Here is a 25,636-nt window from a genome sequence, read left to right on the forward strand (position 1 = left end):
TTTGGAGAAGCTGTTACTATTAGGTCCTAAGGATTACCGAAGCACCTCAACTTTTACCATCTTAGGTTGTCAGACACTAGCAAAAACCAAAACATGAAAAATATAAAAGACATTTGAAGTTCACTTGCAAGTCAAAGACAGGTGGAGGAGCTTCTTTTCTCTGTGGAACTTCTATATGAAGCCAGACGCTAACTTGCCACTGTAGTAATATCTTAATCCTAGAGGTATCAACGTAGCCTAAGAGATGCATTTGAAAGGTAGGCAATCTGGGAGTGATTCAAAGCACAGATGAAGACACTAAATTTAAGTGTCAACAGGGTAGGAGTCTACATGCGAGATAGCTGTCTTCTTGTGTGGATTGAATTGCATCTTCTCTGCTACTAGCCAACAATGAACCCTGTCAAGAACCTTAATCAGAAGAGACCACCCTTTCAGGAGCCAAGTTCCAAAATCCACTTTCATCCTGCCTCTGCAGTATGCCCAGCTCTTGTCCACTGCCAAGGACAAGGGACACGTATTTTCTAAATAGATAATAGAAAGTCAGGTTTATCCTGAGAGCTGAGCTGAGCCATCCTCACTCTGTGCTATCATCATGGTGGGTCCTAGTTGTTCTGGAACCTGCAAAGCCAGTTCACTGGCTTACTCAGCAGCAGAAGGGATTTAAATAATCATGTCCTGGTCATGATGCAAAAATTTTTCACTCCAGTTTTACTACCCAGATTGGAAGCCATTTTGTAAACAGTTCATGAATATCCTTCAATGCTTTGGACATAGTTTCATTAATCCTTACTCAGATCGAGTGATGTGAACTAATATGAAATGCTAGCATCCTTTATCATACGTAACTTCAGTAGATTTGTACTATCTGTAGTGAAGGCAGATAATTTGCAATGACATTTTTTCCAGAGAAACAGTCACTTTGGAAAAATATATGTATTTTATAGTCTGCCCTATATTACAGCTATCAGTGTTGAACCGATTTTAGAAATATTGGAAATATTTTTTAATATGCCTTTTCCTATAAAGCTTAGAGGTACTCTGGTAGCTCATATCCTTTCTTTCAATCTCCTTCTCTCAAAATGTGATGGACTAAATTATTCAACTCAGAAAGTTTAATTTGCATTTTGGATCCTTTTTAAAGATATTATTCAGTGCATTCTGAGTGATACTATACACTAGTTTCTAGGCACAACTGGATATAGTTACACTCCATGGAAAACTATGAAAAAAACCCCCTGCACAAACAATTTGTATCTTTTAAACATAATCTGAAGAAGAAAGTGAAAAAATAAAAAAGGACAAATTGGCAACAAACCACAGGGCAATAGGTTAATATAGAGAATACAAGTAAAATTTTTTAAGTTAGCTCTTAGTTTATATTAGTAAGTAACCAAAATGTTCAAAATACATGATAAGAAGAAACAAGTTTCAGAATATGTATGTCCAATACTTACAGAGAATATTACCAATAAGTAGGAGCAAACTGAAATGCTTTTCTTTTTAAGTCTTCACAAAGCAAGATACATAACAGTTAGTAAAGAAAGAGAAAGGTCACAAGGTAAAATCAGAAAGAGAAAAGATAAAGAACACTTAGGTCATATGAATGTATTTCACTTCATCATACCCCAGTGAAATTCACCTCAGAGTACTAAAACACTCAGGAGAAAGGTATTTGCACCATTAGCAATTATTTTACAGAGCTCATGGATGACAGATAAGGTCTCAAAGGATGAGGACAGGTCAAACGTCAAATCTGTTTTTAAGAAAAGAAAAAAGCAAGGATGTAGAGACTTACAGATAAGGGATTTTCACTACAATATCTGTGAATTTTTTAGAACATTCAACAGAAACGTCAGACCGAAAATATCTAAAGAAAATATATGATGATAAATAGAAACAGTTTTAGAGAGGAATAAATGACCTTATAGCCTGAAAAATGTTATATTTCCCCAGGGAAAAATGTAAAGTTTCTATTGTGTCTTTTAGTTTGAGCTGCGTGATAAGGAAATTTCATACTCTGTTTACTGTCTTACTCTTGGTATTGCTATTTAATTTGATTGTGCTGTTCATTACGCAGAGCATGTGGTCATGTATCTCATACCACGTACTGTTCTCTCTTTTTTTAAACTCTCATTTCTTTTCAGTGGCATGTGCTGTAAATAATATGTTCCTCAGACTTAGGCAGCTTTGGGTTTTCTTAAAACATGTAATTGCCACACAGCATAACAATAACCTAATAGCTTAACTCAGCTAGTACAGACAGTGGAAACTTTCCCACTAATTTCATACAGAAATGTAATGCACAGTCTGGTCCAGTAAGTCGCAGCTTCAGAAAGGTATGTAATACGGCTTTGTATGTGATTTCAGTTGTGCTATGAAAGTGTCATATCAGAAAAAGCTGAAAGTTCCCAGCTTGAGGATAATGTTGGTATCCTGGAAAATTCTCATTTGTATTTAGTACTAATCAGTTTGCATTCATCATGAGAAACAATAAGTGAAAAACTCTCTGCTCTCGTTCACACTTTGGAGCATTCCAAAACACTTAGGAATTATAATTAAGTGATCCACATAAATCGGACATGTAGGTTTAAGTCAGCAAAAGCTAAGTTGATAAAGACAGCTATAAGAAGAAATAATCAAATGTAGTCTATTTGCTGATATCAAAAAGAAGGATATATGGACTATAGAGGAAGATATATGTAGTAAATAATAATGTAATAATGCACATACAAATAGTAAATACTATTTATAATATATGTATAGCAATATGAAAAAAGCAGTCAGATAGGAAACTCATTATACTACACACAAACCTCAGTTCAGCTATCAAGATCATGTTTTGAATAAACTAAACTTGATGAGATTATAAGTAGAACAAAAAGTAGAGCAAAAAGGAGTCTTACACACATGATTAGGTGCCTGACACATAATCTTTAGACTTCACTGAGCTTTCTTATCTAAGGACCCATATAAGTGATTGTGATACTATAAGCTAAAGTTACAGCCCATCAGCTGAGCTATAGGAGCAGATGGTGCGTGTGCTTTTATCCACTACAGAAGCAAAGTAAATGCATAAACTTAAAGTTCAAGCAAACTTTAAGCTAACTTATTTTAATTTCATTTATCCATGCATATCACACTCAGCTGATGAAAAAACAGGAACAGCTATACTGTGTCAGGCCAAAGGCCTGTTTAGCCATCTCATTTCTTAAAATATCAAATGGAAAATACCACGTGATAGGGATAGTAGGAGGCAAAGCACAGGTTTGCTTTCGTGCAGGTGTGGCCCCTTATAGAAGTAGCGTGGAGAGTGCTATGAGCTACAGCTTTTGTACAGCTTTCTTACATACTTACATACCCGAGGTTCCCCTCCCACCGCGCACCAGGAGGGCACACTGCGGGGAGCTGAACGTATGCTCTCCATTGCAAAGGTGGCAGGCAATTGGTATAGGTCTTTTCAGGAAGTCCCGAGAAAGACAGTCTGCCTGAGCAGGCAGAATTTTACTGTGACCAGATCACAGAGACCAGTGGGTCTGTAGACCATGAAGAAGCAATAACCATGCTGCCACCATGCCTGTTTGAGTCAAATAGTTCTACTTCGTAGTCTTCATTCATGTGGATTTTTCCTGTAGAAAGATGTGTGGTTTATCCCTGTGCTAATAATCTGCTTTGACAACTGGTATTATGCACTGTAGTCAGATGCTAAGGCAGATAACAAACACATACATTATTTCTTCTGGCCTAACACTTGCTCCAGTTTTCCTTACCTGGGTCCTTATCATTCAGACCAGGAAACCTCAAAGCTCAACCTCTCCCAAAAGTAGTCATCTCCTGACAGGTCCATACCAGGGCTGTCAGCTACTGACAGACCCATCTAGTTCTTCTTTAACTGTCACTTTCACCCTTTTCTGATGCATGACAGAGATAGTCCCTTCCTTTTCTTAGCAAACAGAACATACAAAGTGTTTTTATTGCCATGAATGTTTGCTTGTGTAGATGTCTTGCTCCGAACTGAAAGCTCGCTTTGTTCAGCTTCCTCAATGCCTCTGTTCAGCTGATACGATTCCTTCATTTACATTATTGCATTTACATTCACTGAAAAATATCTGAGACCTCTGGTGGCCAAAATAATTTAATACCTATAATGAATATTAACAAAGCTTTATCTATATGTATATTTCAAGAATATTGAATTTAGACCCAGCTGGGGGCTGAATCTTTATTAAAAATGCTTTATCTCTTTTATCACCAATCTCAAAAGCATCAACACATTTTCGAAAACTAACTTTCTTTGTCATCCAAAAATATCCTGTATTTAATAAATATTTAAATAGCCTATTTTGTATTGAAGAATCAAAAGAATTTCATTATTTTTGCATTACAAGGATCATAAACTCATGATAATTCACTTTGAATTCTAGGCCCTGTATTTTGTTTAAATCAGCTGATTTTATATGTATTCCTATATCTGAATTTGTTGTCTATCAGATGGATAAGAAAGGTGATCTAGAAAACAGGCACTACTGGTAGCATTCATCTACGTCTGAGATAAGCATATAGAATTTCTTTATGAACAGAAAAGAAAAAAAGTAGCTTCTCATGTGTGTTGAATCTTATCTAAAGGTAGATACCTAAAGCAGGTCAGATAAATTGAATTCTCAAATGTCTATTTCTCTCATTTGGCTGTTACACAAGTCTAGATAACTAACTAGCTACATATAGACTTCTATAATTAGATGAGATGCATCTCAGTGAATGCATGAAGTGCTTCCTCTTGTCAGTTTAGTTTTCTTTTGCTCAACTTCTTAAGTTTTTTGATACTGATAATCTAAGGGTTGTTTTTCCATTAATGTTGTCCTGGCTCTGACACTTCACTATTTGTCTTGTTGTCTGGTGGCTGAATAACTGTTGTTGAGAGGAGTGGGAGTGGTGTCCTATACTGCCAAGATGGAAAGAACAGTGCAAGATCCTCCGAAGATACAGGTTTAAAAAAATTAAATATTCCTTTTTAAAAAACCCTAAATCTAAGTCTAAAACAAAGTTTGGGTGGAAACTGTTGCAATTAGGGAAATTCATACTTTCAGTTTTCTTTCTTGTTCCTACAGTAATGACTTTCTATGTCACTTTTCATCTTCTCAAGTAGTATACAAGTATCATTATCTCTGTTATATCATTTAATGGAAAATTGAAAGGGAGGCGAACTCTGTGGAAATCTTTCAGAAAAAGAGAACGTCAGAACTGAATATCCATTCCCACAGCACAAAGCATGATACTATGTGTCACGAAGCAAAACATTCATAGCTACAAAATTCTAAATTCTAAATTCAGGATAGAGACGGTTCCTGCCTTGAAATTTAATCTTCATTAGTCTTAATCTAGATTGCAGTACTATAATTCTCTATAACCATATTACAACATTTTCATTTAACACATCTTCACTACATTCTAGTTAAAAGGAATAATTTTATATTTTTTGTAACATTTTTAATGCAGCTGTTTTAGTTAATAGTTTCAGTTTGCAATTGTAGTGCAGCAAGCATGTGTTATAAAGCATCATAAGTATGTGCAATCTATGGATGAATGCTTCAGCTATGTCCTTCAACTGAATGCAGTTTTACACAAACAATTGAATTCAGCATTATACAACTGAAATTACAAGTAAATAATCTTCCTGGACACAAAGAAGACAAGAGAGTTTGCCAGGGACATCCCTTGAACCAGATGACAGCTTCTGAGAAGCTGACTGCATCTCTAGTATGAAGTGCTATTGTCAGCACAGCTCAAAAGTTTTTCAGGTGACCAAGCTCTTGATAGGAATTATCTTTCCAGGCAGAATTTGGAAGATGAATTTACGTGTATATTTCCCCAGACTAAGGTATGCATTATCCAAGCAGATATCATATTCTGGATTACTTGAAAATCAGTATAGCCTATAGTGTGATTCCTCTGCAAGACTGAGCTAAAAATTTCACAGATATATATACATGTGCAATGTGATAATGCAACTGCTTACTCTTATTTCAAAATAGGAAATGAAAATGTAAAGAAACAGAATTCAGTTTTCATAGCATACGTTACTCTGTAGGCAGTTTAACTTTTCAAAACCATGTCACGACATCCACATCTGGTTCCACATCAAAGAGACTAACTTAGCATGTATTAATTTTTATTAATAATCGCTCCAGCGGCTTGAATAAACTAACAGCTATTTCAGTAGTAACTACATAATAATAAGGGGTACACTGCTAGGTCTTAGAATACAACATAAACTAAAAGCCCCTTTCTTTTAACTTAAAAAAGTAGAACTAATCCTAGAATGGTATTTTGGACTAGCTGAATTCTAGGGATATTTTTATACAATGTGAAACTGAGGAGGCACAAATGCTGAGTGTCTAAAATATAAATTCAAATAAAAATATAAAGTGCTATTTCTTAGCAGAAGCAATCATCTTCGCTACTGATTATTGTTCTGTAAGTCATTCTTCATGAAAAGTTACATTATCCAAAATACAGTGCTGGTTTTAAAGGTGATGGGGGCGTCCAAAGGTAGACTGTCACTTGCAATGATATAATGAGTAAGAATTTGGCAGTTCTTTTTTCTTCTCTCCGATATCTCTCAAATATCTCTGTACTTAGAGCAGAATATTTAAGAAGAAAGGATGGACCAGTGATGAATACATCATTTCAACTCGGTCTGCCTGGGTTTGTTTACCTGCTATACCACAGACGTCCTGCCTGACCTTTAGCTTGATATTGTAGGAGAGATTTTTAACTTTTTAAACCTGAGAATGTTTCCTGGAAACTTGACTTGAGCAGCTCTCTGAGCGCGCTCAGCTGCAGGTTGCGGAGAGGCTCCAGGGCGGAGGGGTGGCTCTCGCCCCTCGTCTCACTCTGGTTCCCGTTGAAGGCAGACCAGGCACCCGGGCAGGGCTTCCAGCCCGTCCCCCCTCCAAGCTGCCCCCGCAGCAGTCCCGCTCTTGCAGAGGGGCTGGATCCTGAGAACCATGCCTGGACTTAGCTCTAGGGAACTGTCTGCGTTTTGGAGACTGACAGCACCCTGACTTCTTCTGTAACCCATTTTCCATCTACAAAATGAAGTAAGGACACCATGCTGCATATATAGTGGTATTTAAAGACTTTAAAGTTTGTGAACTCTTTGATTATTGTGCTGTTGTAAAGACTAAGTGCTATATTTGATCATAACATGATCTGGTATTCAAGAGTTTCAGGCTTCTTAACAACTATCATAATGCCCAACATGAAATTATGAGATTATTGTTTAAAAATAGAATTTATATTTGTTGTTGACTGCAAATTATTTCTATAACAGGATTCTTATTTGCACTTTCCAGTAATGATTCAAAATGCAGCCCTCATGAAATGTAATATGATTTGTCTTATTTTGAACACTGGACATCTACTCAGCATTGCTACTGCAGGTTAGATGACTAATCTCACAGCAATTTGAGGGTCATCCTGTAATCATTTGTTTTGTGCCTTTGGGAAGATACATCTTAATAATTTTTTTGTCTAAATAAAAAGGCCATATAAAAATATCCTGCATAAACTGAATGTTCATTGTATCTTTTTTTTCAGGGATAAATGAACAGATTAGTGCGGGAGCTGCCAAACATAAACTGCTTTTATATGCATAGAGTCTAATATCGGCCAAAAATTCTCTCTATCTACACTGGAAGAGTACTGTATTATAGCAGGCTATAAAATAAATAATTCTAAATGTCTTTAACCTTTCCTTCAGACATACACTCCAGAAGTTTAAATGACTAACCACAAAGCAGTCTCAGAATAGAATGAAGTTTACAAAACAATTGAGAAGTAGAATTGTGCAGGAAAATAAATATTCAGTTCCAGAAGGGTTTTGAGTTTATGAAATCAGACTTGTGATTAAAAGGGGAAGAATGATCTTTTCTAAATTTTCCACAGGCGAATATGTTTTAGGTCTATTTTAATATTGTTTTCATAAATTTTGCATTATATGAATGATTTTTCATTATACTCCTTTTAAATAATTTAAAATGAAGAACAAACATTTCTGAACAAAAAAGTAAACACTGTATTCGAAAAGTATACCAAAATTGCATGTTTTGATAAGTGTATGGAATTTTTTCCATTCTGACAAATAATTGGTAAAATGAGATTGGACTTTCATTTGATGCAAGTAATTTTGTCTACTGTCCCAAAGTTATATGTTATACAGAGCTGTTGGTGTCAAGCTAGTCTTAGGTTAGACTTTGATAAACGACAAGTTTGTTTACCAAACTTGGTAAGGCTATTTGATTTTTGAACCCTACGGCGTACAATTTTATTAGGGCAAGCTAACAGCTTAGTGACAGGCCATTTTTTTTTTTCCACCAGAGAACGCAGTGGAAAAATATCAGTGGTATACAAAAAGGGCACAATCGTTCTCATATCTTAAGTTTAATGGCTAAATAGTAGCACACATACTAAGTTGCATGCTGTATATAGACATATCAAATGTGAAATTAGCACTTATTTTATCATCAATAATTTAGGCAAGAACTTTGATTTTTTTTATCTCAGACATCTTCCTTCAAAGCTGCAAGTTTTCTGGGAGCACTTATATTCAACAAGAAAGCATTGATCTTTTTTAACTTCTATGAGTCTTCCCATTCGGAACCATGAGAAGCATTGTAGAATAAGTGTTTTTGCATAGTACTCTCTAAAGAGCATTGCACCTTGGTTTTATTACTGTGAACAAAGTTTGCGCATGACTATTAAATGTCATTGTCAACTATATTTTGAGCATTGAATAACAGCTGTGTATAAATTATCAGTGGATCACATATTCTTTAAAAGCAGATCATTTGTAGTTTCTTCAAGTATTTCAAACCAGTGTATAGTTTATTCTATTTCCTCGCTTTTCCAAATGAATCACATGATAACATCATCTATTTTATTTTCTTAATATCTGAGTTACGTGGTCATCTCTAATTCATAGACTAACTGGACATAATCATCAGAAGTATGATTTATTTTGCAGTATAGTGTATAAAGAATATATAAAGTTCAGATGTTTGCGAACTAAGAAGTAGCGTTAGCAAATCTGATAAATTAGCCTAATTCCTGCTTGTGTTGTTGCTGCTAGACAGATACACAGCCTTCTAACTGTTGAACTCACCAGAGGCCAAATAATGCCTACTCCTCACTGGGATTCATAAAATAAACATTTATATAATAAATAAATATGTATTTAACAATTTTTAAAATGGCTTCTTAGTCTATGATGCAAAAGAGCTGAGCATTCCTCCCAGCTGTATTGCTGGCATGTTTTGTGATGCTAAAGAAACAACTCTACCTGTGCCTTAAGGGCAACACTGTCAGGGACACCACCACAGGCCTCTGGCAGGTATCTAAGAGCAATGGATAAACACAGTAAGACAGCTACATGTGAATATATATTGTAGCTACATTTTTCCTCAGGAAAAAATAGACTTTGTTATGCCTTATGTTAGTATTTGGTCATCCTGGGATGTTCTTAGGACCTCATCTTCATCACATGGTTAAAATTAGGTTATCTGAAATCTGTCCAGTTCTTTCTTTACAAAGGTTTAGTAGTTTTTCCAAACAAGCCAACATCAAACAAATTCAATTGTATGAGGAGAGGCGGAAAATATCATTTTACACTTTTACAACAGAATTAACATATCTAATTTCAAGAAACAGATACACCACAAATGCTTTTATAACTCCTTTGCATTTACTTTTCACACTCATGAGTTAAAAATAAACATTAATTCTTCACAATGCAAATGTAAGAACCTTTTCCTTTATTTATTTATTACAAGCTGATTCTGCCAATTATAGGGCTGGGTATAGCACACACCTGCTCCTGAGTGATACAATGAAATGACATGCAGGGTATTTCTCTGTCCATAATACCTTCCCCATGATTTTTACCCATATGGATTGATGAGTTATTCCCAGCCTACTTTAAAAATCTAATTAGGGTTCAATGAGAAAATCGTCAAAGGTCTTGAAGTTTGCCTTACAGCTAGTTACGCAGTATGCAGCTGGTCACTTTTCAACACTATTTTCATAGAGTTCTGCTTTCTCTAATGTATGAAATAAAATAATTTAAAAACTATAAGATCGGATTTAAATGACAAAACACTGAAGAATAAAGAAGGGTCTGTAAATTGAAATGGATTGTAAATTTTTGAGAGGTTCGATATCTGCAAATTTTCTAAACTGCACTATTATACTTAATCCCATAGATCTGTTGAATCTCAGAATCATTTTAGTTTTTTGGTGCCTTGAGGTGTTTTAGGACTTTGGTTTCATAAAATATGAGATAGCTTATGATATGTCAGTTCATCATTTAATTTTTAATTTTTCTTGCTATCCGGCTGTTCAAGTTCACAATAGAACTGAATCATTGCCTCTAAAAACGTCCTTCTGCCATGCTGAGTTGTTAGCTGTTCTTCATAGTATAGCTTCATGTGTTATTTTTTTCCCCCATTGTCAAGAAATTGCAGTTTAAGCAGAACCAACCCTCAAGAGGTCTGCCTGAACAGACATTTCGCAGAGTTTAAGATCTGAGAGTTTACATACATTCTAAATTCCTATGTTGCCTTCACTCCCGTCACTGAACTACAGTTTTTTTATAGTTATTGTAGATTCTATTCTGATATGCAGTAGTGAAATAGTTACTCTGTAAATGCATTTAAGAATGTTTTATAATACAAATTATCTACTAGGTTTACACAAAGCCAACTATTTTATAAAGGCCTGATGTACTCTGTGTGCTTTGGGTGTTCCTTGTATGTTGATGCATGATGCATGTTGATGATCCCTTATATTTTTATAAAATATATTATATGAACCATTTGCTTCATTTCAGGAGCTGATGCTGTGGAGGCCCAGTGTAAGAGATTTGAAGTGAGAGCAAGTGAAGGTGGAAAAGTATTGTTTTCTGCAGATGAAGATGAGATTGTCATTGGAGCTGACAGACTCAAAGTAACAGGTACAGTAACAATAAGGTTTCTAAATGGATGTTAACTCTGTGTTTTTGGTAGCCTTAGTGATAATTAATCCATCTATCAGACTTCCATCAATTTTTTTTCCACTGCAGAGGAAAAAATCTTATCATGGGTGATTGTTTGACCAACCAAAATATATTTCATAATATAACAAAAGTATTCCTCTGTAGGAGGTTTGAACTCAGACTCTGCAGGACCAACTGTGGTATAAATTACCTTTACCACGTGATGTATTTTTTATAGGTTATCATTTAAAAAGCCTTGTTTTATGGTACCTATGCTGTTTGCTTAGGAAATGCCCCTTCACAGTGATTAAAGTTACCATTATATATTATGACCTTTGGTTGTGCTATATTCAAAATATCAGGTCTATTTTCTGTGTGAATTAAGGGTATGTACTCTGCTTTACTTTAGGAGGCTCAACTGGAATGTAGTAAGCTCAAAACTTTTCTTCACCTGAACATGTATTCAATAGAATAAAGAAAATAATTCTGTTATTTTACTGATTAAAAAAAATTTATGTCAGTAACTTACTTGATATTAGAAAAGTGTTAGCTTATAAAATGTCAGCTGGCTAGGTTTGCTTTAGGAAATGCTTTAACTTATCTGAACTTGTGCTGGACCTGAGCCATCCAGTCATAATCTAGAATAAGATTCAAAATCTGAAGCAAAATTGTTTCACCAGTCAAGAATGACTGGCTTTAAGTCAGTCTATCTCTAGAGGTACCAGAATTACAAGGTTTGAAATCTGAACATACTATTTCTAAAATTCAGTTGTGTAGAAAGTTTAAGATAAGAGGTGTCCCTACTGGTCTGCAAAACTAGGATATGCATTGTTAGCAAGTAGAAACCTTTTTAGAAAAATATTAGGTAGTTCTACTTCAGTGTAACACCAGACACAGTGTTAAAATAGCTTTACCTATGCTATTCTCTTACACCCAATTCTGACTAGACCCTGGAAGCTTAAGTTCAAGCTATGAATGAACTTTCTTCATAATCTTCAGAAAAAACAAATAATATTGTTGTTATTCTTCCCCTTCCATTTGTATGTGATCTCTGTTTATCTTCTTTAGCGCACCATTCTTTTTTAATAGTGCTAAACCAAAAGAAAAGGCTTTTAGACCCCAGCAGTTTAATGATGCTGCGGTATCCAGTATAATACTATAAACTTCATCTATTTACTGAATCTGTGTGAGGAGAGGGAGAAACCAGTGTTTTATGGAGTCCGCAGCATTCTTCATAGGTAGTAGTTTTAGTAGTTTAGTAATTTTACCATAATAAAACCTAAGAGAATAGCCTGAAAAACATGAGAAGAAGAAGAAAGAGAATCATACTGAAACACTGTTAGGAATCAAACTCGATCAGAATGTGAAATACTGAGGAAGTTAATCTTAAACATACAATTGACACAGCAGATTTCAAAGCATCTGTCATAAGTTACAAAATAAAACATCTTACAAAAGGCACTGAGGATTAAATTTTCTGCCATTAGGAAATCTAATCATGTGTCATAGATGTCATGGTAGATATTTTTTATCAGATTTCAAAAGAAAAGCCTTGCTCAGCTGTGTTTAACTTCAAAGTGGCTTTAGTACCTGCAAGTACCTGTTGACTTCAGCAGGATTAGAAAGCAGACGAACAAATGAAAATTGTTTCAATGATGCTTAATATGGGCTATAGGATTCTTATCTGTGAAAAGAACAGGATTTTCATCTTAATTCCAGGAAAAAATACTGACTGTATATATTTTAATACCAAGCACCAAAAAAAAAAAAAAAAAGCTGATAAAGCAAAGGCTAGGAAAATCTAAGTTACTGCTGCTTTGATATCTTCATCTGACTTTCAGGGATTACTGCATACCAGTTGACTTCCATCAGAGAATCTCACTATTAGAGTTGTTTGTACAAGTAATTTTTGGTTTTTTGTTCAGTGACTAAGATGAAAAACAAACAAGAGATTTAGGATTGTATTTAAGTGAAAAGACTTTCAGTAAACTAGAAAAATTATTTTAGAGTTAAAGAAAACAAAGCAAAACATCTTCATGAATTACTTAGCCAAAGAAGAAAGAAAATACAATATTTAGACAGCAATCAAAATATCACAAAGGAAATAGGCCAGAGGACCTACCCGTTTTTAAATGTGTCCATTTAGGTTCATGGACTTGAATATGAGGTATGTGCCATTAAAATACCCTAGTGTCCAATATTTACAGCGGTCTCTTTAGAAAAATATGTTGAGGTATTTTATAATTTCAATTTGAAAGAATAATTTATTTTTAAAAATGATTGGAAATTATTGTCTTCTTATGTGTGTGTTTAAAATTATTTTAATGAAGTTGAGATCATGCTTTCTAATCTCTGGCTAATCATTTTGGGATCTTTAATTCATATTTCATGAGTAAACAAATTATAATGAGTATATAAAAGGCAAGCATCAAAATTTCATGCTTTAAATCCCTAGGCCCCCCCCTTCAGGTTAACCTTTCCATTATCTTGTAGGAGAAGAAAATTATTCTCCTTCAGAATGAAGAGGAAAGTATTATATTTCTAAAATAATGAACTTTTCTAGAAGTGTTAAACAGAAAACTGCCCAGTCCAGATTTCTTCCCTGAAAGGTCTTTTGCAGCATACATGCTAAGCTGCAACCAAATAGTAAAGCCATCCATGAGCCGTCTGTGCTTTATTATTGACTCCAGTCTAAAGTTGAAAATATTGAACCTAGATTTCCAGGAGAAGAACAAAAGTTGCGTGATACGTGCAGACTCTAGAAAAATAAAAAAAAAATCTCCGAAGGGGGAGTTAAAAAAAATTCCTATCTTGGTGGAAAAACAAAATAACAAAACCTTTCTTTCACATAGTAGGTCTTTGAATTCTGTCCAGAGATTGTGTGATACCATTAAAGTCTTCAGCAAACACATGAAAAGTGATGAGTCCCTGTGAGTTGCATCAGTCAAATTGCATTACTTTGTATGACACGATATGACTGATGAAACCTGGCAAGGCATCATAATGTCGAACATCAACCAGAAATTTTTTTCAGTGCATTTCTCATGCCTGCGTTTTGATAATCGTCATGCCTTGGGGTGGAATGTAGGAAAGGAGTAATGGAAGAACAAAGGAAAAGAAAAACAAGTATCAGAAAGCAAAAAATAAGCTGTGTTTATTTGGAGGGGAAACTATCACTCATAGTTATTTAAAAGTAGTACTACAACGAAACCTGATTTTATTTTCTTGCCTAGCTGTGAATAATGTCTCTTTGGAAACAATTCACTGTGAGTGGGTCTAGTAAATGATTAGCATTTTAGCAATTAAATTTTCTGAAGCATACCTATTTCATGGGTATATATAAATCGCTATGACAATGTGGGTTTTACTTTATCTGACTTTTTCTGAATTCTGAGGAAAAGCTGCAGAGCTTTAAAGAGCATTCTATTGTAAGGTAGTATAAGAAATCCTTGATTAATACATATTTGACAGATTAAGCTTGCAACTTCTTGTTGATTATTTTTGCAGGGTTTTGTTTTGTTTTGTTTTGTTTTGTTTTTTTTTTGTAAATTTTAATATGGGCAGCCTATTCCAGGGAGAAAGATATATCAGAAACAAGCTTGTAAATTCAGATGTTAATATATTTGCAAGACAAGCAAAATATGGAATAAGAAGTTTTTTTGTAGAGAAATTATGGCTATATACTTCCCTATTAAGAATCTTACATTGCAAAATTCACTTTAAAATTAGTCAGTTGGTTGCTTTGATTTAGACTTCTGCATAATATTCCTTCCATCATTACTTTTGCTTTTTCTTTTAACTGTGCTAGTTCTTTTCTCTTTCATCATTCAAGGAAAGAAAAAAAGCCAATCCATTACTTAGAGCTTGCGGTCTTATAGCAAATGTAAAGCTGCACCTTTTTCTTTTTATCTTTAACTATAGACCGTCTGCAAAACAGGAAATTTACTTCTAAGAGTGGTCACTAGGAACCCTATGAATAAAAATCACTTCCAAGTCTAGGCATCCGAATTTCTACTAAATGTTAGTATTTTTTGGCTGACCCCTAAAATAAGGGTGATCTAGGGACTGCAAAAGGAAGATGCAACTAGTATTCCAATAAAACGTGAACAAAGATTAATTCACAGAAACTAAATCTCAAATTCCTGCCTCCACCCCAAAAATCGTACATGTTGTATCACAGTCTTCCCCTCCGCTTTCACTTAGTATCCTGAAAATTTAATCACATCCTTTTCACATTTTCTACGGAGGTATTTTACTATTTTGGGGGCCCTTCCCATTAAGCCATATAGGGAAGGAAGTGCAAGGCATGCGAAGGAAGCATGTTGCCGTGGAGCTGGGAAGCAGGGGCAAGCAGCTGAGTTCCTGGTGGATTCCCAGGTTCCTTCCCACACAGAGGGCAGCCCTTCTCCATGCCTTCCCCACAGCCCCGTGCGGGTGAGCAGAGAGCACCTGCAGCACCGTGGAGTCCTCCTCCGCTCCCTCTTGCAGTTACAGAGCTAGAGTTTGACTTTTGTCCTTTTTTCGCTTGTTTGACTTTTACTACTTTCATCTAAATCTTAGCACAAAGTTCTCTGCCCTATGCTTTTATTTGATATTTCTGCAACATAATCTCTCTTATAAGACATTCATATAGCAGAACGTGAAAGAAGGCCTAGCTCCGTACACATTTTTCTGAGACATTGCTAAGGCAGAAGGTTGTAATTCTTTTTATAAAAACTTTCAGTGTATGTGTGTGCTAGTACACTTCCTCCTCCTCCTTATTCTTAAAGAAAATTGTATTTAGTGGCTGTATAAGGAGCATTAAGCAAAGTGGAGGTCTTGTAGTTATATTCTAAGCAAAACATTTAGCTTTTTTTTACACAAAATATCTGAGGTTTTCTGTCCTCTGACATTAGAGGGGGCTTGTTCAGTTCAGACTAAAGGCACATCATCAGAAGCTTTGTTTTTGTTTCATTAAACTTAGAATGGTTTATACACATTGTACAAACATTTTGCTTTTATGAAATGAAAGTTTATCTATCGAGGAATTTTGAAGGAGAACACACTGCAGTTCAGTCCTCATATTATTTCCTAAACACTATTCTGGGCTATATACTTTGCTCAGGCTTGACTGCACTGTTCTTCTTTATTTGGCTGTGATTTCACCTCTCACCCTTCCTAATTAATCATATTTTTAAAAGGCAAGGCAAAAATTGATTTGCAAAGTAAACTACATAGGTCTTTCATCAGAAGTTGTTTCTGTTCTACAGTCAAATGCAATTATGTTTTATAGATGCAGCAAGCAAACTGTATCACTTTTTTCCATAATCCAGTCTAGATTGTCTAGAAAATATTTTTCACCTTTTTAGAGAAGTAATTTGGGTTTTTTGTATTGTTTTCTTAACTGCTGGCTTACTTTCCTGCATGCTTTATTGCTATATGTCCTAGTGATCTGTTTTAGCACAGGACCCAGGTCCTTTCTGGATGAAACTGAATTTTATTATGAAGATAATTAAATATTATATCAGTAATATTTTTCCTCTAAAATAAATAAGAAGCTAATAGAAACTTGTCGGTTAATGTTTTACTGAGGCTTCAGTAACGATTCTATAGTGTTAAGCTGACTTCATTTTCTGAGGCAGAAAAATTTTCAGGTATATGTACCTCCATATCTGTACTTCATGGATTGATATAACTAGGTGAAGATCATTTTGTTTCCATATTTCAAACATGTTAATTGATCTATTCATGGGAATTGTAATTGTAGTAAGGCTTGGACGTGGTGGCTAGCAGTAGTAGGAGAAACAAAAAAAGAGGCATAGAAACTTTGAAGACCGTTATGAATACCTTTGAACCTTCTTCCCTGTCAAATAGCAAAGTCACAAAGAAGGATGACTTCAGAGAAGGACAGGAGAAGGCATGCTTCAATGTTAATGGAAACCTTCTCAGATTAATAGCAGGACAGGGGTAGGTCAAATCTACTTTGACACCAGAGAAGTGTCAGGCAGAAAAATCTGTGAAGGGCTGCAAGTATCATTTTCTTTACAGTATGTTTTATGCTTTAACGGTTTCAGATGGCTTTGATCAAATCCATTTACTTCACTGGATGAAAGATCAGAGCCTTGATGAATCAAGGAAACTTCAGTAGATGCCTCCATATTAATATACGAATAATATTCAAAATTATCGTGCATAGGAGAGCATCAGTACCTCAGTTTTGATTTTGAGATTATGTTGTAGGACTGTGAGTTTGCAGGTAATTGAAAATAATATATAAAGGTCTTCTAGAGTAGTTAAAATGAAATGATAAAGTAGAAATACGGCTTATGGATATAAAAAGGAAATATGACAGAAATATGAGGAAATGAGGAATATCTCTGAATTACAAATTAGGTTGAAAGATTAAAAATAAAACATTTATAACAACTGCTGAAATATGGAGAAATAAATGATTATTTGATATATGTTGTTATGACAGTAGAAATATATCTAGTGTCTTCAGAGGCTGACTATGAATTTCAGTACAAATGCAAAAGAAGATCTTGAATTTGGCATATTCAGTTGGTAGATTGTCATTCAAGACAGATGGAGTTTGGAGGGTGAGGTGGCACAAGATGGAGGGAAGCACTTAATCACTTTAAGCTGACTTACGCAGCCAAATGATAGGTGACACCAATAAAAATGCTGTATTTGCAGTGATAGTAAAAAGTTAAACCTTTGACTAGATATGCCAGGCTCTCAGGATCCTGAACACTGAATGAAACAGGATTCCTACATTATGATCTACGAATAATAAAAGCACCACTTTCCATATATAGAATTTCTGTGTTCTCCCTAAGGACTACAGTAACCTGTACCCCAAATGTACTGAATGAACAGGATTTCTGAGAAGATTATTTGGATATCAAGGAATTACTTAGTGTCAGGACTTTTCTGTATGAGAGCTCTGGTTGAAAGTTATTATTGCAGGACTGTAACCACTTCACAACAGAGCACCCTTTCAGAGCATTCCTCTTGAGGTGCAACTGTAGGATTGATCACAAGCTTATATACAGGAGCTCCAAGCTATCACTGACCTAGAAGTTTTGTAGGCAGGTTAAAATGGTGAGCCTGAATGAATAAACCTCTTACTTAGGTCGTTGCACAGATACATTGATATATGTCTTCTAGTTGAAGGATGGAATGTACCCATCCAGCTCAGATGCAAGTCCAGCGTGGACTTGCATCAGCCTGCGGATGACTGTGTTCACTGCTGGAGGACACCATGGGTCCAAGGATAAAAACAGTTTGTTTGCAAAAGATTTTGATTTTGACATTGTAACAAAAGGATGCTGAGGAACATCGTGATTGGGTTCAGGGATGTATTTAAAGAGAAAGAAACTTGATAAAAGAAGTTTCCCTGAAAAAGGAGTAGACCCAAAAGGAGACAAATGTGCAAGCAGTCCTGTCAGCCCAAGATGCTATATTCCATTTTCTACAGTCATCCCACTGAAAAATTCTCAACAAGGTTGTGTTCTATAGCAGAGACATAGAGATGGCATACGGTCAGGAAGAAGAAAGGAAAAGGAAGAAAAAACAGCAAAACTGCACCCTTCTGATACTAGTATAGAGAAAAATAATCCTTTTCTCTTGTGGGCTGTAACCTAGTTAATTGGGTTAAAAAGGACTTATGTTTTTGAACTGATTCTCTACTCATCTGAGCTGTTCCTCATAGAACATATGGCAGAACATAGCCAGCAGCATCCCAAAGTTAGTGAAGAAGTTATTTGCTGTGCTCTGGTAAAGGGCAGTATTGATCAGAGACTGATTTTAACATTCTGGTTGAATCTGTTTTTCAGGGTAAATATTTGACACCAAGATTAAGGTATTGGGTATTTGTAAATATTTTTAGGAAAAACTGCTGGAAATACCAAAATCTGCATCATATTCCCAATTCCCAGTTGAAGGACTGTGTCAGAAGTATTAAAGCAATTCTAGTTTTCATGGATCTTAATGGTGTGATACCAGGCAACTCCACGTGGCTTATTTAAGGGTTAATGCCCAGTGAAAAATTGTCGCATTATTAGTAAGCTGAGATAAATCTTAAAAGAAACAAAGCAAATATGTTTCTAAACACACACTAAACATTTAGAGGGTTTTGATATAGGAACTTGATATGAATTGGATTCAGATTTTACTGTGAAATTCTGACTCTTAAAAAACTGAGCTAAGCCTGACACTTACATGCCCTCAGGCTTCGGCAGATGTGAAAATGCACATTTAAATTACAGCAGTCAGACCCAGACTCTATTTTTAAGATATAGCTACTCACGGGAGAGAAAGGTGAATCGTAAAGGAGCTCCAGCATTCCTACTTTCTTTTTTTTTCCTCAAAATACTTGCTTGTGATTTATTTCTGCCTGGAAACAAAATTCTATTGTTGGAGATAAGGTCAGGCTGCAAAATGCTACAGGATTTGGGTTCAATAAAAAGAGTGTTTGACTTTAAATACCTCTCAGGTAATGATGATACTGTAGGCCAAAAGTATCTTGCTTTGTCCTAGAACAATATTCTAGTTAAATGCTGAGGAAGTGTGATGAGAAGATGAGATCATTTGGATTCCAATTTTTAAAGCTTTCAGAATAATAAGAGGAAAACTACTATATTTTAAGAAATATCACAGGCATCTGACTTTTCCAAATAATATGTACTGGCACCAGTTACTGTGAGTAGTTGCAAAGCCATATAGTAGGTATCAGACGTGTACGCTAGTTTCTCTAAATCCTATCTGAAGCCACTACAGAGTGGCTTTTTTGGTTTTATCCAACCTTAAGGCAAAGTTTTTACCTAACTTTCAGTACAAGCTAATGTAATGATGGACTGGAAGATCTTGACTCTAAATTTAGGTCGAAAATAGCAAAAATATAGAAATCTAAGTTGGTTTTTAAATGAAGATGTAAATAGAGAATATTGATAGTTTTCTGCTGTTGAATAAGCACATGATTCAAAGTTTAATTGTATTTTTGTTTTTACTTTAAATGTTCAAAATGTGGTATTATACAGGGTTTGGTTTTTTTTTTTTTTTTTTTTTTTTTTTTTTTTTTTTGCTGTAACTGTGTCTCCTTTTTTCTCCAAACATGTAGAAAACATGGCTCTAATAAAATGAATAGATGAAAACAGAAAATGTTTCTTCGATGGAAATGTTGTGAAAAATGAATAGGTAACAGAGTAGTCTATAATTTGTATTTCTGGCTTTGGATACAACATGTTGCATCACATTATTCAAGTATTCTTCACAGGGAGATACAGTTTGAGTCCATGGCAATGACAACTTGAAACAAGGCTGTACTCAGAGGAGAAGTTAGCAGCTTTCCAACAGTAGCATTGTGGACTTCGTTATTATCTGCAGATCTATTTATAAAGCAGGTATGCAGGCAAAGCTGTGAAAAAAAACGTAGCTTCAAATCATTTCTACTGTGCAATACATCTCAAAGCTTATTCATAGCAGACGGCTATAAGCTAGGAATAATTTCACCCACAGGAAGCCAATCCAGAAAAAAAATTATATTGCCCACAAACATATGGCCTGCAGGCTTCAGCCTACATTGTGAATTTAAATTCCTATGCTCATCATGGCTAATGATGAGTTTACATTTCACAGTTTCTGACAGCATTAAATTCAGCACACCAAGACACAAGCATAATAAGCCATCATTTTGGCTCTAAAAATATAATCAATATATTTGAGCCTTTATATTTGAATTAAACATATAGAACAGTATGGCTTTGCACAATGTTCAGAAAGTACGGAAATATATATGAGCAAGTGTATAACAATTCAGAATGGGAAACAAATTCCAGAAGGAAGAATGGTACGAATCATCTCATAAAAAGAGGAATTCAAGCAGGAATGGATGTACCTAAAGAATGTATAACTGATCCGAGATTCAGAATTGAGATGGATTTAGACCTTATGGGTAGTGACAAAAGGACAAAGAGCATAGGTGATAATATTGACCACCAAACCAAAAAGATTATATATAGATGAAGCTTTTTATGAACAAAAAGAATAATCTGATTCACAGGACTTGGTAGTAGTGTTTTAGAATGCTTGGGTGCTTCTTATCTGTTTTAACAGACATCTGTTGGGAAAAATATAGATCAAAATGCAGACTGTACAGAAGATTTATGGGTTAGAAGGATGACACAGTGTAGAAGAATTAAGGAGAGTTGCTGATCAGCAGGGAGGAACTAACTGAGAATATAAAGGTGAAGGAAATTTGTGAGAGAGCAGCCATCAAGTAATGGGAACATCCACTCTTTCAAAGTTATGGGAAAAGACAACAGCAAAGCAAAATCAATTGACTTCAAGAGATCAATTTTAAAACCTCAGAGAATTTATAAGACTCACAGAAGTCTTCAGAAAATGAGTTACGAAGGATTTTGGATAAGCTGAATTAATGATGTCATGTGATGCAAGAAAGACAAATGTCTTGCTGGAGTACATAAACAGGAGTAGAGCCTGCAAATCTGCTCTCGTCAAAGCTAGCAAGGTCATATTTGAAGCACTTTGTCCGGTTTGGTGTACCACTGTTCAGTAAACAACCAGGAGATTCCAGAACCATGAGATTGATTAGCTGTTAAGAAGCATGAGCTCTGAGGGAAGGGAGAAAAAGATGGTGCTGTTTAGCTTGAAGAAACGAATATTAAAGGGAATATAACAGTCTTGAGGCCTTGAGAAATGCTGTTAAAAAACAGGGATGCTTTCCATCAGTAAAAAAAAAAAGACTTTTTAGTGAAAAGAATAGTGAAAGACTAGAATAGATTGGCTCTATAGAATTTCCATCATTTTATTCTATGGAACAAATTAGACCAATCTCTGTTGCAAATGAGATGGTTGATCCTGGTTTGGTTTTGAATTTAATGATCACAACAAGGAAAGAGCCTTAGAGGAGATCAGATATTTTCTTTTTATCTCAAGTCACAAGCCAACTAATGTAAATTCAATAAAATTCCTTCTTTCTGAGCCTAGAAGTGATGTGCTACTGTTTACAGCTGTCACTGTTATAGACAAGCACACATCTCACAAGTTTCTGCTTGTTTAAAAATAATCTTCTCTAAATTAATTTTATTTTAAATGTTATATGTAGTTTTATGATTCACATGTAATAGGTTTTTATTATTTTAAATAATTCTAAATGCTTCATAATATTTATTTACTATTGCACTTTAATGCTTCACTACTTACTAACATTTTGGGCTTTTTTGAGCTTTTAGTTATCAGAGCAATCAGTCACCAAAGGAACTACATCATACATGCCTTTGTACAAGAAATTGTAAAGAGCTTCCTAGCATAAGGACCAAGTATGTTTTTGTGGGGTAATCCTTTAAAGCCGATAGGTGGTGTGTCCATATTATTTACTAAGACTTAATAGAAATAGAAAATTAGTTGATTACATGATTTTAAAATGAAAAGGTATTTCCTTTTTAATGTAAAACATGCTTAACAAGGCTAGATTAGGGACACAGACCATTTAACAAGGTCAGTCAGGTTTCAGTAATGTCTAGAGGGTGCTAACGTACAATATATTGCTGTTATTGTTTTATATACAACACTACCAGAAGGGTCAGAATTTTGGTACAAATTTGCATGGGGACAGTTCTTTCCAAAATGTGTTAGATGCAGTCCTCTTCACTGCAGTTTTATTTATAGTTGGAATATCCTTCTGCTGTATCAGGAAGGACACTCATCCTGCATAAAGGTCCAGCAGTGTCTGTACAGCTATAGAGCTACAGAACCAGTTCCTGCTTTCTTGACTTTCTCTCGTGCCTTTCAGTATACATTTCCTGGGACACATAAGAAATGTACCAGCTCTACTGTCTGCACTTCTTCATGGATATGTAATTCCTTTGCTCTGGCTTAGTCCAACATAGTCCTTTTGAGTTATCATCCCTCCCATATGGCTGTTGACCAGCCACAGGTTGACCATTGCTGTTATTTACAGCTTTATTTCTTTACCCTGAAAATGCTTTTGTGTGTTAGGAAAGATCACATTAAGATGAGCACAAATCTTTGGGATAAAGTGGAGTGGAACTTCATTACCTACGACCACTCCTGTTCTTCAAAGTCTTCTGTCTACCTGCCAAACCAGTTTTTCCCAGCAGGCACTTCTCCAGGGGGAGATCTCTCAGAGATCCGATCATCAGACAAGCATCTCAAGGTACGTCTAAAGAGTGTATTGCATGTGGATGCAAACAAGTTTTCCCATTGCTTGAATTCTAACTAGACACAATCCAGCATGGATGGTCTTGAAATGGGTAATGCACCAATATAGTTCATATTCTGCTTGAATTTGCCCTGATTCTCAGCAGAGCTTATTAGGTTGGATTTGGCTATGTGATAGCATGTTTATACCAGATCGAATATGTCTGGATCAGAAACATATCCACAGTAAATCTTCCTCTCCTACTTTGTCCTCTCTTGTAAGCCATCCCTGAAGCTTTTCATGTGGACTTCCCAGATCAGAGCTAGTATATCCTCCTTGCAATTCCTGTCCCTGTCAACTGCTTCAGACCTCAGCTAGTCACTTTCTTTAAGGAATTCATCTCTTTCTTCCTCTTCACTCTTTCTTAAAGTCTAATTCCTAGGTTTGGGTGTCACCTGGTTATTATAATTAGGTCCAGATGAGATGAACATTTTAATGACAGTGATTTTATAGTCATGGGACTGATCTAAGGTCCTCTGATAGCCTAGACCCTCCAAATGTACAAATATCACTAGGCTTAGACAAGTTTCTAGCAACAGAACTAATATACTTTCTAAAAGTTGTGCTCTACTGCAGAAGTGTGTGAGTTTCCATTTGTGAAACATCTGTGAACAAATTGAATTTCTCTTGTATTTAGTTGTGTTTGAATTTTAGTAAATAATTCCTGATCTGTGCTTTAGTCATGATTACTTTGTTGTGACTTGTTAGGATTTGAAATCCAAGCTGTTTTGATGTACATGAGAAGTATGTTTGTTTCTTTATTGGATAAGGTTAATCCTTGGAATCCAATTGCCTGTGCAAAACTTTTAATTCCAAATCCAACATGTATTTTGCCATATGCGTTTTCAAAACATTGCAATAACAAACATTCTCATCAGTAAATTCATTCTTTAGAAGTTTGCTGAAAGGAAATATAAAACAGGTGATGTGACTTCTCCATCCTTGCCAACCCGCATCAACTGAAACTGCTTTCTTAGAGCCTGAAATCAAGGTAAAGTTTGCCTTTACACTGAATAGGAACTGGATTGAACCCTGAAAGAATAAACTGAATTGATACTAAAGTTCACCAAAACACAGTACTTATGCTGGACGCGTCAATGAAGTTAGTGTTTTCACAGTTCCTCTTCTGTCTTTCTGAAAGCAGATGTTAATGCTATAGATTGTTAAAATATACATTTTCTCACCCATGATGAGTCATTTTAGTTGCCTCATTGATTTGAGTACATATTTTCCAGAGCTACATTGCCCACCTCCTGGATTTGAATTTGCATGGCCAATGGCCAAGCATCCTGGCCTTAATCCTACAAAGCACTTAAATGTGTGCTTCAATTTTGGTCCCATGAGTTGTGCCACTGAAGTTAATGCATACAATGAAAAGCTTTGCAAGACTGGAGTAGTAAATTGTTCTTAGGATCTTGGACAATGACCTTTTTATTGAATCACTTGGTTTTCCTTCTGCAGTAGTTATTTTCCGCATTATTTGTTAATTTACAAATAATTTGATAAGGACCTTTTCCTATTCAGTATTTAAATTTCTTTGGGAAAATTTATCTTTTAATTCTGTGCTTATAAAAGAATCTGTTTTCACTAGTATATGTTTTATGCCCAGTACATTTCTAAATGTCATTTTCATTAGTTTCATTGAGTGTCATTTCTAATTGTTATTTTGTCTTCCAAAAGCGTTAAATCTTTTTCCTTTTTAGATTACTATTTCATACTGTAAAATTGTGCATAACAGTATATAATTGATATTTTATATTTTTTATTTGAGTGGTCTCCTCTCAGGCTATATTAACTAATTTTTTTTTAAACTTGAAATAAGGTACAGAGTTGTGGAATTTTTCACCCTAAACCTAGGAGATCAGTGCTAATTTAGCAATGCAGACTTTTTGATACCATTTGGCAAATCCTGTCATAATCAAGTATGATGCTCCAAACTGCATGCTTTGATGAGGTGGGCCTTTCTAGATAGGATACTGAGCAAAGTCAGTGCCAAACTGCAGTGATTTGAAACAAAAATCTACACTATAAAACATTGCCATTTCAAAAGATTAATTCACAAAATGGCATTAGAACTGTATGGATAGAAGAACACACACAAATGTGGTTGGTTTTGCTCATATCTTGGCAAACTAAAGCATCCACGGTTAACCACACTGACGTTCTCAAAAAATATTTTACAGCTATCCTTTCATCTTACTGTATAGAAAATGAAAATAATTTGTTTTGGCCATAGAACAAATCAATGCATCAATGTGTCCTGTCGGTATATGTTACTTTCTTAGACAAACTGAACTGCATAAGTGTACTACCAACTTTAGTGTTTTGATATATGAAGGAACACTTGTATTGATCTTATCAACAGTAATATAGTAATGTTACTAGTA

General features: G+C 35.1%; 1 protein-coding gene across 1 annotated transcript in view; it reads left to right on the forward strand.

Annotated features, from left to right (window-relative positions):
• Positions 1–25,636, forward strand: part of SGCZ (sarcoglycan zeta) — a 474,057-nt gene that overhangs the window by 411,713 nt on the left and 36,708 nt on the right. The window contains exon 5 of the mRNA XM_064511117.1: positions 10,883–11,005. Coding sequence (XP_064367187.1) covers positions 10,883–11,005 — 123 coding nt within the window. The remainder of the gene's footprint in view (positions 1–10,882; positions 11,006–25,636) is intronic.

This window comes from Dromaius novaehollandiae, chromosome 4, assembly GCF_036370855.1.
Source record: "Dromaius novaehollandiae isolate bDroNov1 chromosome 4, bDroNov1.hap1, whole genome shotgun sequence".
In the NCBI taxonomy this organism is placed as follows: domain Eukaryota; kingdom Metazoa; phylum Chordata; class Aves; order Casuariiformes; family Dromaiidae; genus Dromaius; species Dromaius novaehollandiae.